At 51.4% G+C, this 13761-nt stretch overlaps 1 protein-coding gene across 1 annotated transcript in view; it reads left to right on the top strand.

The window, feature by feature from the left end:
- Positions 1-53: 53 nt before the first annotated feature.
- P2RX3 (purinergic receptor P2X 3) overlaps positions 54-13761 on the top strand; it is a 35916-nt gene continuing 22208 nt past the window's right edge. The window contains exons 1-7 of the mRNA XM_049890180.1: positions 54-172; positions 9961-10096; positions 10538-10609; positions 10833-10896; positions 11630-11723; positions 12067-12144; positions 13311-13452. Coding sequence (XP_049746137.1) covers positions 54-172; positions 9961-10096; positions 10538-10609; positions 10833-10896; positions 11630-11723; positions 12067-12144; positions 13311-13452 — 705 coding nt within the window. The remainder of the gene's footprint in view (positions 173-9960; positions 10097-10537; positions 10610-10832; positions 10897-11629; positions 11724-12066; positions 12145-13310; positions 13453-13761) is intronic.

The following is a 13761-nucleotide window of genomic DNA, read 5'->3' on the forward strand; positions in this document are numbered from 1 at the left end:
TCCTGAGGCTGCTGTTTGGCTCCTTCTGGGTGGCCCCTGTGCACACCCTCAGCATGAACTGCATATCAGACTTCTTCACCTATGAGACCACCAAGTCGGTGGTTGTGAAGAGCTGGACTATTGGGATCATCAACCGGGCTGTTCAGCTTCTGATCATCTCTTACTTTGTGGGGTGAGTGTGTGGCCCTTGAGGTCCTAGGAGGGGAGGACCAACTGAAAGTTTCCTGTCCAGCTTTCTGAGCGTCTCCCCTCTGGGGGGAAACAGTTTCTTCTGGGGAGCCATGCCCTAAAGGACTGGCCTCTGCCACCCCCACCCAGGATCTGGTCCCCAGGTGGGTTCTTTACCCCAGTAAATCCTCCAGGGTTGGAGAGCGGTTCCTAGACACACACTCTGAGGAGTGGGTTCCTCCACCAGGAGAGATCCCTGGTGATCCATCTGTCTTCCCCCATTCCCTTATCTGCCCCTTAGGTAACAGGCAGACCACCCCCCCCTTTACATCCTCTCATTCCCCTTGGTCAACTATTTGGGGTCTCAAAAGATAAGGGAGCCCAGGAAGGGGGAGGGGAAGACCCTTAAACAAGGGAGATAGTGACAAGTTGACCAGGTTGGTGGCAGGGTGGAACGGAGGGTCAGTTGGGAGGGAAGGGTCCATTTAGAAGAGAGAGATTGCCCTCCTAGCATGGGGGAGATGGTGAGAGAGCTTGGAAAGGGGAGAAGCCCCTACTCTTGGAGAGTAGGATAAAGCTGGGGTAACTGCCCCTTGGGGTATGGGGGAGAAACATGGGCACAAATAATACTCGAGAGAAGAGTGGAAGAGAAAAGTGACTTTCCTGAAAATAGTGTGGAGTCCCTCCCGAAAAATCTAGAAATGCTCCCCTTTGCCAGAAAGCATAAAGTCCCTGCTTATACCTGAGTTTGTGCTGTATAGCCCATCCTGGGAGTTGCTTAAGAGCCCCCTCTGGGCCCCCACCTCTTGGAGGCTCCCCCACACACAAAGGGCCATGGAGCAGACAATGGCTGGGGAAGAAACACAGCATCTGTCCTTCTCGTGATCGTTTCCACAAACTGGTGGGCACCAGGAAATCCCCTCAAGGGTTTTCTTTTCTGATATGCGTGTCTCTAGTCTCGTGCTGTTCCCTGAGACAATGGGTCTGTGTGGGAGAGGCAGCAAGCTGGTGCCTAACTGCCATGAGTTCATTCAAGAAAGTCAGATGGGACTCCTGTGTGCACGTGGGCTGGAATCTTCATGCGAGTGAGTCTGCTTGCCCAAAAGATTGGGATAATGTGTGAGGCTGTGTGTGGAAAGCCATGTAGATGTGTACGAAGTGATTTTTTTTGCTTCGCGTGCTTGTGAGAGCCAGCGAGCTTTGGTTATATGGATGTTGTAGACAAGGCTGTACATCTGGACATTAGAGAAGGGATTCAGGTGTAAGGAAGGATGAAATGTCCTTGAGGTTCCCTTGCAACTTTGAGGTGTTGTGAGATAATGATGTTTGCAAATGTTCCATGTCTACATCTCCAAAGCCCAACCCAACGTTGGTTCTTCAACGTTATGTGTTCGTGTGTATATGCAACTGTGCAATTGTGTATACCCAGGAGATGGTATTTTGGTCCAGGTGACTGCAAAAACTGCCTCAGCATATTCTGGGACTGGCCTACCTCCATTGGCCTCAGGCAGGAGATAGATGGAAGATAGAGACAGACGGCTCCTGGACCAGCCCTCTTGGCCCCCTGCCCTTGTCTCTCCTCATCACAATCTGATACTCCGGGCTGGAGCCCAGCCTGCAGGAGCGAGCAGGAGAGGCTCTTTGGCATCTTGATATCCAACCCCATCCATTTCGCAGCCTGACAGCTCCCGACGGAGCAGCTCCTTCCAGTTACATCAATGCGCTCTGCATCCCCACCCCCTGCCGGAACCCCATCCGCATGCACAGAAACCCGTGAACACCATGACTTCAGGAATCCATTGTCCTTAATTTAGCAAAAAAATGTCTGCAGTCTTTCTTAGGTATTGTGAACCGAGGATAGAATGGGAGGCAAAAATAGATAGGGTCCTTATCCTTGTGGAGTTTACAGTATAATGCAAGAGATGAACTCAAGAGATGTACGTCAATCAAATAATCTCCACAAACGTAAAATTTCAACCATGGTTCAGGGTTTGAAGAACAGGTGCCGAGTTCTAGGAGCACTGCTAACATGGAGGTACTTGACCTGATCAGGGGACTGAAGGAAGGTTTCCGGGGGAGGCGATGTCTAAGTCAAGATCTGAAGGATGAATAGGAAGAATCTAGGTGAAGAAAGGGAATGAAGGGAGTCTAAGGCAGAAAAAAAACATCTCTACAAAGGGAAAGAGCTTGGCAAGTGGGAGGAAGAAAAGTGGGCTGTTTTGGCTGAAGCAGAAGGAGCAAAGGCGAGGGTGGTGTAAGATAGTATAAGGTCTTTTGTCTTTATAGAAGAGAAATGAATGAGAAGCAACTGAAATGGTAGACTGCGTGTGTGAGAGAGAGAAAGAGCTAGACATTTGAGTTGGGAAAATTGCTCCGGCTGATATGGATATGCTCGCAGTGGGTTGGAGGGGGTTCGGAGTGGATGCTGGAATCCCTGGGTGTCGCAAATGGTTAAGTACTTGACTATTACCCAGAAGGTTGGTGATTCAAACCCACCCAGTGGTGCCTCAGAAGACAGGCCTGGTAATATGCTTCCCAATGGTCACAGCCTTGGAAACCCTATGGAGCAGCGCTACTCTATCCATGGGGTTGCCGTGAGTCAGAATCAACTCGACAGCAATGAACAGTGACAACAATGGGAGCAGATGCAGAAAAATCAGGAGGCTGTGCAGTCATGGAGAGAGAGATGATGGTGGCGTGGACTCAATAGCATTTGAAAGGATTTTTTCTGCTGTGATTTTAAAGCCTAATACTTGAATCTCTTCCATAGCACCCCTGCCAGGTAGACAAGATGCCCAGCCTTACCTAGGACATATGTAACTTGAGCCAGCCACCTCTCATATCCATTCACAGCAACCCCCTGCCCAACAATCTCCGCACACACTCCATCCCTGCCTCCAGCCTCGGCTGCTTGTCTGTGGCTGACACCACTTCATCACTGGTTGCCTTTACCCACCCCAGGTGCACAGAGAAGCCAGGATATACCCGGTGTTCTTTATGTCTTTTATGGGCCCAGGTAGTAATCACCAGTCTCCTCTGGGGGGTGGGGCTTCCTCAGAGCAGTCCACCCCCTTTCTGATGCTGTGGGGACCTGAGGAAGAAGTAGAGGGAAATCCCTGGGGCCAGAGTCCCTGGAAGCCTTGGCTAGTGCTTGGCCTAAAGTTGGTTTCTGGGTCTTTCTGGAGAAAGCTGCTTCTCTACTAACCAGTGATGAGGGCATTTCCCAGCCGTTTGATGCTGCATTCACCAGAAAGACCACAATGGGGACCTCTGACCCAATTGCAGCCCTCCTGTCCCTCCTCTGTTGTTCCTACACTGCAAGGCCCCAGTTCACACACTCACCCCTTTGGTTCATAATACTAATTTGAACTAATTTCAACTCTTACGTAGAACCCCAATAATAAAGCAGTTAAAAGGAGGTGCTACACTGGTTTAAAGAGAACAGAAAAAAACAAACAAACCCAATGCCATTGAGTCGATTCCGACTTGTGGCAATACCATCTGTTCCAAATAGAACTGCTCCATAGGGTTTTATTGACTGTTATCTTTACTGAGAAGGCCCTGGATGTCGCAAACAGTTTATGCTCAGCTACAAATCGAAGGGTTGGTGATTCGAACAACCTACCCCAGTGGCGCTACAGAAGAAAGGCCTGGCAATGTGCTTCCGTAAAGATTACAACCAATAGAACCCTATGGAGCAGTTCTACCCTGTAAAACATGGGGTCACCAGGAGTTGGCATCAACTTAAAGGCAATGGGTTAATCTTTACAGGAGCAGATCACGGCGCCACGGGGTGGTTTCAAACCACCAACCTTTAAGTTAGTATTGGCACAAATCATTTGCAACACTAAGGATGGTTTACAGAAAGGGGCCTGAATTCTACCATCTTGACCCCCATCTCACCCTCTCAGCCCAAGGTAGCACCCTGAGGCACCTCATTGGCACAACAGGTGACAAATATGGTGGGAAGACCTGCTGGAATGCCCCATCTTACAGTGACTTTCCTCCCTGCCTCTTCTTTCCCCTCACCGCAGCCCCAAACCTGGCTCTGACACTAGGAGTGTGGCCTTGAATACATCACTTTACATCTCTCAGTCTCAGTCCTTGTATCTAGAATATAGGGTTATGAATACCTCCTGTCATGATGTTATGGGGAGGGAAGGTAACATACATACGTCAAGTGGCTCGCCTGAGATGGGTGACTCAGTAATAGATGGTAACTATTATTATTACTTCCTAGTTCCCAGAACACCTCCCCCTTCCCCTCTGCCCAGCTCATACTTTCTTATGAGGCCCCTCTCCTCCCCGCCCCACACAAGCACACTCTCCTCACACCCACTTCTGGCCTCCCCCTTGACTCCCTGGGGGTGGACAGAAGGTGCTAGGATGCCTGCTCTGGTCTCCTTCCTGCACATCCCACCTGCCAAGGAGCTGCCACCCTCCTTCCGCTCTATAAATAATAAACCAGGAACGCGAGAAAAAATAAGTCAGAGCTGCGGAGTAAATGCCAAGAATCAGAGGCTCGGTCCTGCTCCATCTCCTCAGCCCTGGCCTCTGGAGACAGACTCAGCTCCTCTGTTCTGGAAACGAAGCATCCCCTTCTTTTGAGCTGCCCGGATGACGTCCTTGGGCCCCATGGGACCACTGAAATTCTTCCACTTATTATTTAACTTGGAGGGAGAATTCCAATGTGGCCTCTTCTCCCTGCTGGGTGAGAGAAGGAGCCTTGAAGGAGGAGAAGGAGGAGGGAGGAGATTGGTTAATTGCTCCTCCGAGGCCTCGGCCCCTTCCTCCTGAGACTTCCCTAAGCCAGGAGATCCTCTCCCTAGTGATGGAGTGGAGGCCAGCAGGACAGGAACCAGGACCCAGGCCAGGGGGCCAGCCACGGCCTGGCCCTGACCCGGGGACACAGCTGGAGGCCTTATAGTGCGGTGGCTGTGAGAACGAGGACTCTCTGAGCCAGGATACCTAGTTAAGAGTCCTTGTACCAGCTGTGTGACCTTGGGCAAGTTAGCATACCCCTCTGTGTCCCCATTTCCTCATTGGTAACGTGAGGATAACAGAAGCTGTCTCATCAGATTGTGGTAAGGATTCGATAAATTAATACACGTAAAAGCACCAAGTGTGGTGCATTGGCTATGTGATAATGATATTCTGAATTTTGCTTCTCATCTGCAAAGGGTCCTAGATTTTAGGGAGCAGGCAGAGAGGCCTCAGGAAACCATGACATTAGATCAACACTCAGAGGTGTGTCCATTCTGTGGCTAGGCACACCGAGTCTGCAGAAGGGTGTGTTTCTACTGTGGCTTATGCTCGTTTAGATACATCCTCATTTTCCATCACAGGGATGCTCCCTTGTCTTCTGCTAGGACATAGCTTGGCAGATGAGATTTCTCCGTGAGACGGACTTCCATTTGAGACCCTGATGAACCTCCTCCCCCATCCAAAAGAAAAGAAAGAAAATGATAGGGAGGTAAGGCACACAGCACCACAAGCTTCCATAGAGGCGTGGTGCCCGTAAGAGCTTTTTACTAGTATGTGAATAACTCTTAATGGTGCATTAATCAGGACACTGCCTGCTATCAGGCGGCAACAATAAAGCAGGTAACAGGTTAGGAGCCATTTGCCAGCACTGACTGTGACTCCACCCTCTCTCTCCCACTCAGGAAAGCAGTCAGAATTCAAGGGAGCGGAGGAAGCCCCAGTGTCATGGATTGAATTATGTCCCGCCAAAAATGTGTGTATCAATGTGGCTGGGCCATGATACTCAGTATTGTGTGGTTGTCCTCCATTTTGTGATTGTAATGTTATGTTAAAGAGTTTCAGGGTGGGGTTGTAACACCCTTACCCAGGTCACATCCCTGATCCAATATAAAGGGAGTTTCCCTGGGGTCTGGCCTGCAACCACCTTTTATCTCTCAAGAGATAAAAAGGAGTTGAGAAGGGAGAGTGTTGATGTGTCATGGGGTTGTTAACCAATGTCATATAACAATGTGTGGACTAACTGATGAGAAACTAGTTTGTTCTGTAAACCACCTAAGTTCAATAAAAAATAAATAAATTTTTTTCAAAAATAGAGATAAAAAGGAAAGGGACGTGAGCAGACAGGGGAACGTCATATCACCAAGAAAGAAGTGTCAGGAGCAGAGTGTGTCCTTCAGGCCTGAGGTTCCTGCACTGAGATGCTCCCACCCACTGCCGTCCAGTCGATTCTGACTGACGCTCCCAGACCAAGAGAAAACTGATGCATCACGGGACCTTCCTGCAAAGCCAACAGCGAGAGAAAACCTTCCCCTGAATTCGGCGCTCTGAATTCGGACTTCTAGCCTACTGGATTATGAGAAAATTAATTTCTCTTTGTTAAAGCCATCCACTTGTATTTCTGTTATAGCCGCCCTAGATAACCAAGACACTTAGTAAGGGAATAGCCCTGAACCCTGTCACTAAAAACTGAACAGGGAACCACTTGCAGACACCAGCACTGTTTGCAGTCAGAATGCCAGCAGCACCCAGCCCACAAGTGAGTGTGACCCCAGCATGTCCCAGGAGCTGCTCCCTTCTGCAGCTTCCAACAGTAGGGGACCCCAGAGATCAGCCAATCCATCCTCTACCCGCGGAAGGAGTCTCCTCTCAGCAGACCTGGAAGGTAGGCACCAGGCCTCTCCTGAGTCTTTCCAGGGGTGTGGCACTCACCACCTTCCAAAGGAGACCATTGTGTGGACGACTGTGGTGGTTAGAAAGCTCTTGGGCTTGAAGTCCCCATCTGCCTCCTTACAAACCCTCAGATCAGCCGGAGTGCTGTCCTTGGTGGCTTCCCAGCCTGGGATTTGCTCAGCTTTCTCTTCTCTAGGCAAAGCAGGCTCGGGTCCCTCCCACTCATCCTCACCTGCTGTCGTTTTCCAACCTTTTATGACCTTGGGCAAAAAACCAAACCCGTTGCCATTGAGTCAACTCATAGCGACCCTATAGGACAGAGTAGAACTGCCCCATAGAGTTTCCAAGGAGCACCTGGTGGATGGATTTGAACTGCCGACCTTTTGGTTAGTAGCCATAGCTCTTAACCACTGTGCCACCAGGGTTTCCATGACGCTGGCTAGATGCACAAAATGACCCAAACCCAGCATTTCCAAAAGTAGACTCCTCAGTTCCATGAGTTGTCACCAAATATTTCTCCAAAACAGGGCTCCATGATTAAATGAGAGTAGGAAATGGTGGGGTTAACAAAATTTAACAAATGTATTTACCATTCACACAGCATATTCTTTCGGAGAGGGGAGAGAGCAAGCAGCATTTTCCAAACATATTTGATGAGATTTTCTGATCTGTAAAATGGGATGGTAACAGTTCTTCAGGATCACTGATGGTTCAGTGGTAGAATTCTTGCCTTCCATGAGCGAGACCCAGGTTCAATTCCCAGCCAATGCACTTTACGCGAGGAGCCCTGGTGTTACAAGGGTTAAGCTCTCGGCTGCTAACCAAAAGGTTGGCAGTTCAATCCCACCAGCAGCTTCAAAGGAGAAAGGCTTGACGATCTGCTCCCGTAGAGATTACAGCCTTGGAAACCCGTCGGAGCAGTCCTACTCTGTCCTGTAGGGTCACTACTAGTTGGAAATGGACTTGATGGCACATGAGACCATCACCTCATGCACAGCCACCACCCAGCTGTCAGTGGGCACTTGCGTGTTGTTATGATACTGACCAGGTTTCAGCAGAGCTTCCAGGCTAAGGAGAAAGGCCTGTCAATCTACTTCTGAAAATCAGCCAGTGAAAACCCAGTGGGTCACAACAATCCGATCCGCAACCCATCATGGGCATGGCACAGGACTGGGCAGCGTTTTGCTCCATTGTCCATGGGGTCGCCATGAGTCTGGCCACCTAACAACAAAGATATCTACTTCTGAGTGTGCTGTCAAAGAAGAATGCAGTCACGGATGGGGAGTTACACCCCAGGCTGGAAGTGCTATTGCATGTGATACTGACGCAGAGAGTGGCTTGAGCTTTGAGGGCTGTGACCCATGGTTTCAAATGAAAAGGCAGGCACCCCACAGAAATGCAGAGGAAAGAGTTGTCAGCGAGTGTCTGTAGGCCCTTCCTGCCCTGGGGAAGATTGGGGAAGTCCAGGGAAGGAGGTTGAGATGGAAGAAAAGAAGAGGCTACTGCCTCATCCCCGAAAAAAACAAATCTACTGCCATTGAGTCGATTCCAACTCATTGAGACCATTTAGGACACAGTAGAACTGCTCCATAGGGTTTCCAAGGCTGTAATCTTTACAGAAGCTGACTGCCACAACTTTCTGCTGCGGAGCGCCTGGTGGGTTCAAACTGCTGACCTTTCAGTCAGGGGCCGAGCGCTTGACCACTGCACCACCAGAGTTCCTTGCCTCATCCATAGCACCCCGTAACGGCTTGGGGCTGTGGGAAGACATCAGTACAGGGAAATATCCACTGGGTGGCAGCACAGTCCAAGAAATAAGGATGATGGCGAAGGCCTACCCCTCCACCACCACACCCCCATCCAACCCAACTCTATTTGCCCGCCAGATGAAGACCAGCCCAAGCCTCTCCCTTCCTCCTCTGGCCTCTGCGGATGCCTGAATGGGTGAGGATTGCCAACCAAGCACCTTCGCTGATTCAATACATGTTCACTGGACACCTACAATGTGCTAGGTACTTAGGATCAGCCACGAACCAAGCCTAGGACATAGGGGGCCAGAGATGGAGATGTAGGGTCCTCTGCTCCTTCTCTCTCCCGGGTGCCTGCTGAGAGGTGGCCTCCACTGTCAGAGCTAAGCGTTCTCAACAGGAGCAGTATCGTCCCGAATAAACAAAACAGTTACTGTCAAGTGGGTTCCAACAAATGGTGACCCCATGTGTACCAGGGTAGAATTGTGCTCCACAGGGGTTTCGGTGGCTGACTTTCTGGAAGCAGATCGCCAGGCCTTTCTTCCGAGGTACCACTGTGTGGGCTCAAACCTCCAGCCTTTCAGTTAGCAGTGGAGCACATTAACCATTTGCACCACTCAGGGACTCCATATTGCACCTAAAGAGGTGAAAATTGGTTATTGGGGTTGAAATAGATCTTAGTCTTTTTTATGTATAAAGCACAAATGTACATATAGAAAAAGAAAAAAAAAAAAAAACATTGCCATCTAGTCAATTCCAACTCATGTATTACAGAGTAGGGCTGATCCATAGGGTTCTCTTGGCTGTAATCTTTATAGAAGCAGATCGCCAGGCCTTTCTTCCACGGCATCTCTAAGTGGATTCAAACCACCATTTTAGGTTAGTTATTGTTTGCCATCAAGTCGATTCCAACTCACAGTCATCCTATAGGACAGAGTAGAACTGCCACCATAGGGTTTCCAAGGCCATAACCTTTATGGAAGCAGATTGCCACATCTTTCTCCCTCACAGCCTCTAGAGGGTTCAAACTGTCGACCTTCTGACTAGCAGCCCAGGGTTAACCATTATGCCACCAGGATTCATTTTTAGGTTTTTAGTCAAGTGCAAACGATTTGTGTCCCCATAAACAGTTATCTGTGGTGTTAAAATTTCATGCAGGTGGTGATTAGGGGGTAAAAAAAAGTCTGAAAAGGCTTGGGGGTGTTGAATAATGGAGGGGGTGTTCTATGCTAACCCTAGAGATCGCTGTAGGTTTCAACACCGCTAGCAAGGTCTTCCCCTGCCAGGCACACCTGAGTGCACACCAGATTTGGCCGACTGTTGGCAGCCTCTGCCTGAGAGGCCTGGGGACTCTTCTCCCTTTCTCTCCCTCCCTGCTGTCCTGCCCCAGGTGGGTTTTCTTGCACGAGAAGGCATACCAAGTACGAGACACAGCCATCGAGTCCTCCGTGGTCACCAAGGTGAAAGGCTTCGGACGCTATGCCAACAGAGTCATGGATGTGTCCGATTATGTGACCCCACCCCAGGTAGGGTCCCCCCACACCCTTCCTGGGGGCAGTGTGGATTCCCAGGCACTGGTGGATAGGAGAGTGGACTGAGAAAGGGAATGCAGATGGAACTCCCAACCAGAATGATCCAGGGAGGGAACCCCGAACCCCGTCTCCAGCAGTGGGGAGATGTGGGGGAAGCCTGGCCTGCCCTCTGGAGCGTGGTGTAGGGTGTCAGGAAAGCGGGCTGCTCTCTAGGCTCCGCCACAACTCCGCTGTAATCACGGACAGCTACAAAGGGAAAGAGAGAGGCCTTGTGAGGGCTAAAAAGAACGTGGTTTGGATCCCAGCCCTGTGACCTGAGCCATATCACCTACGAGGAGCCTCAGTTTCTCCATCTATAGAATGGGAATAATAACAGTACCTGCCTCACTGATTGGGACTGTTGTGCTTTTTTCTCTCCCTCACTTTCCTCTCAAGGGCACCTCTGTCTTTGTCATCATCACCAAAATGATTGCTACTGAAAACCAGATGCAAGGATTCTGCCCAGAGGTGAGGCGTAGGAGAGAGCTTGGAAGAAGAAGGCCAAGGAAGAAATTGGGGATAGGAGGTGGGGTAGGGGCAGAGAGGGGCATGGATGTAAGCTGTGACTGGGGACCCTGGAACTCTGCCCTCCAGAGCCTGCTGCTTGTGAAGCGGTAGGGGGAGCCCAGAGGCTCCTCCAGGGCCAGCGCAGGGTCGTTGTTCACCCACCTGCACACCTGTCTCCCCGCAGAGCGAGGAGAAGTACTGCTGTGTATCCGACAGCCAGTGCCAGCCTGAGCGCTTTGCGAGTGGGGGTGAGTGCAGCCCTCCTCCACCTCCCTACCCTCAGAGTGTTAAGGAAGGGGTGGGGGTGGGGGGGAGGCTGAAGGACAGCATGTCCCTCTGGGGGAGCCCGTGCTGGAAGATAGAGATGGAATCGCCTATCCCGAGTAATGCTGGGCATGTGTGGATGCCCTCCGGGTGCCAAGCCCAGCGGGAGGGGGCAGAGGTGGCCTGGCCCCGCCCCAGAGTTTCCAGTCTAGGGTAGAGGTGACGGACAGGTGTGCCATGAAGTGCTGTCACCAAGGCACAAAGATCTGGGGGACCCTGGGGGAGGGAGAGAAATTGGTTCCAACTGGGTGGCCCGAAATGGCTTCCTGAAGCACCAAGGTTTGCATGGGTCCTCAGAGTGGGCGGGATTTGGCAGGGGCGGGGGCTTCAAGAAGGGCAGTCCCGGCAAAAGGAACAGCTACAGCAAAGGCTCAGAGGCGAGGAAGAGCACACTGTGACTGGGGAACGAGGGGTACGGGGTGCTGGGACTTGAAGTGTGTTAAGAGGGTGGGGGCTGCCGCCTACATCTGGCTTGGCTTGAGGCTCGGGAGGAACGGAGTGAGAGAGCGCCCTCTGCAGTGAGAACGTGCCACAGCTCGGCTCCCCTGCCCTGCCCGCCCCTCCCTCCACCAGCAGGGGAGGGGGGCTGATGAGAACGGCAGGAGGGAGTGGCAAAGGGGCTGGCGGTCACCTCACGGCGTGGCCCCACCCTCACAGGGATCCTCACTGGCCGCTGCGTGAACTACAGCTCCACGCTCCGCACCTGTGAAATCCAGGGCTGGTGCCCCACCGAGGTGGACACTGTGAAAATGTAAGGAGGGAAGAGGACACCGCCCCGCTCCCCTTTTCCGGCGTGGGGAGCCCGGCACCTCTGAGTTTGCACAGGCTCAGTGGGTCTCTCTTTATGTCCATTCCTGAACAGGGAAGTGGCCCCAGGGCATTATCCCCCCAGCCCTTCTCACCCACCACCCTCCTTCCTCTGACCCTCAGACTTACGGAGGCCCTTCCGTCCAGTTCTCAGAGGTCCCTCATGTATGCGGGGAGACCATGACCACGTGCCCTTTGGGAGACTTTCACAGGAAAGGTGGTCCCTGCCATGAAAGCTCCCTGTTTCCTCCTCTTCCGAAGGAGCTAAGACCTGCTCTCACCTACAGGCCTGTCATGATGGAAGCCGAGAACTTCACTATTTTCATCAAGAACAGCATCCGTTTCCCCCTCTTCAACTTTGAGAAGTGAGTCCTAGCTCTCTCCATAAAAGCAACATGCAGTACCACCACCCATCTCCTGGTTCCTCAGAAGATTGGCCCCATTCCTCATGTCCTCTCCACTTCCTCTTCTTCCCCTTACCTCTCCCAGCCCACCTAGACTCCCAGGACCAGGTGGGCCTTGGGGCCAACTTCTCTGCCAGCTTTCCTGACTTGGGGCTCAAAACCCAAATGAGACTTTGGCTTGGGGGAGGGGGGGAAAGGGGAGGAGACAGCTTACACCTGGCTCTCGGATGAGGACACCTCCAGAGGCTGCGGACCAAGAGGCTCATCCCACATCTTTTTTCCCCCTCATCAAGCCTGTGTGTGGTATCCCTTTTCTCTTAGCCAACTCAGCCCCTCTTTGGTGACTTAGTCATTCAACAACTACCCAGAGGGCATTCACTGTGTGCACAGAAGTACAAAGAGTAACCAGGAGCTACTCCTGCCCCACTGGAGCCCCCAGCCTGGGAGCTGGAAGGAGATTAGATATGGACACAGATACCCTAACATCAGGTAGAGAATGATGGGTTACAAGAAGGATGCAGGGAAAGAGGCCAGGATTCAGATCCCCCTGCCTGGGCGTGGAGGGGCCCTGAAGCTCCAGAAAGCTGAGGAAACATTTGTGCCTGGGCTGTCTTCACATTAGGAGTCCCTGGGCAGTGCCAGAGGTCCCTGGGTGGCACAAATGGTTTGCACTCAACTACTAACCTAAAGGTTGGTGGTTCAAACCCAGTGGTGGCACAGAAGAAAGACCTGACAATCTGCTTCCTAAAGATTAAAGAAAAAAAAAAGATTACAGCCAAGAAAACCCTATGGAGCAGTTCTATTCTTTAACACACGGGGTCGTCATGAATCGGAATTGACTCCATGGCAATGGGTTTAGTTTTTTTGGTTTGGGTAGTGCAAATGGTTAAGTGCTAGGCTACTAACACAAAGGCTGGTGGTTTGACCCCATCCAGAGGTGCCTTGAAAGAAAGGCTTGGTGGTCTTTCGAAAGGTCACAGCCATGAAAATCCTGTGGAGCACAGTTCTGTTCTGCACACATGGGGTCGCCATGAGTTGGAATTAACTCCTTGGCAACTGGGTTTTTTAACTTTTGTTTTGTTTTGTGGTTTCATGTCAACCCCGGGCCCTGCCTCTCTCCTCTCCAGGGGAAATCTCCTTCCCAACCTGACAGCCGCTGATATGAAGACATGCCGCTTCCACCCTGACAAGGCCCCCTTCTGCCCTATCTTGCGAGTGGGGGATGTGGTCAAGTTTGCCGGGCAGGACTTTGCTAAACTGGCCAGCACGGTGAGGACACCGCTACTCTTCCATGACCCTGAATCAGCACAGCCCTTTCCTGGAATTCTGGCCCTTTGGCAGGCAGATAGGATACTCAGGAAGAGGGAGGTGTGGCCTCGTGGAATCATCCCAGGCCTGCAACTGGCTTCATACCAGAATCCTTTCTATCTACCCCTGCCCTGAGTGGTCTTGCTTCTCCCAGCCCTGCCCGCCAAGCCTCAGTTTCCATTCCCACGTTCACTCTCTGCCTGCAAGGAGAGACTTTAATCTCTGAAAAGGGCCAGATGATGGGAAATTGGATCTGTGGCGTCTCTCTCT

This window comes from Elephas maximus, chromosome 7 (genome assembly GCF_024166365.1).
Source record: "Elephas maximus indicus isolate mEleMax1 chromosome 7, mEleMax1 primary haplotype, whole genome shotgun sequence".
NCBI classification, from domain to species: domain Eukaryota; kingdom Metazoa; phylum Chordata; class Mammalia; order Proboscidea; family Elephantidae; genus Elephas; species Elephas maximus.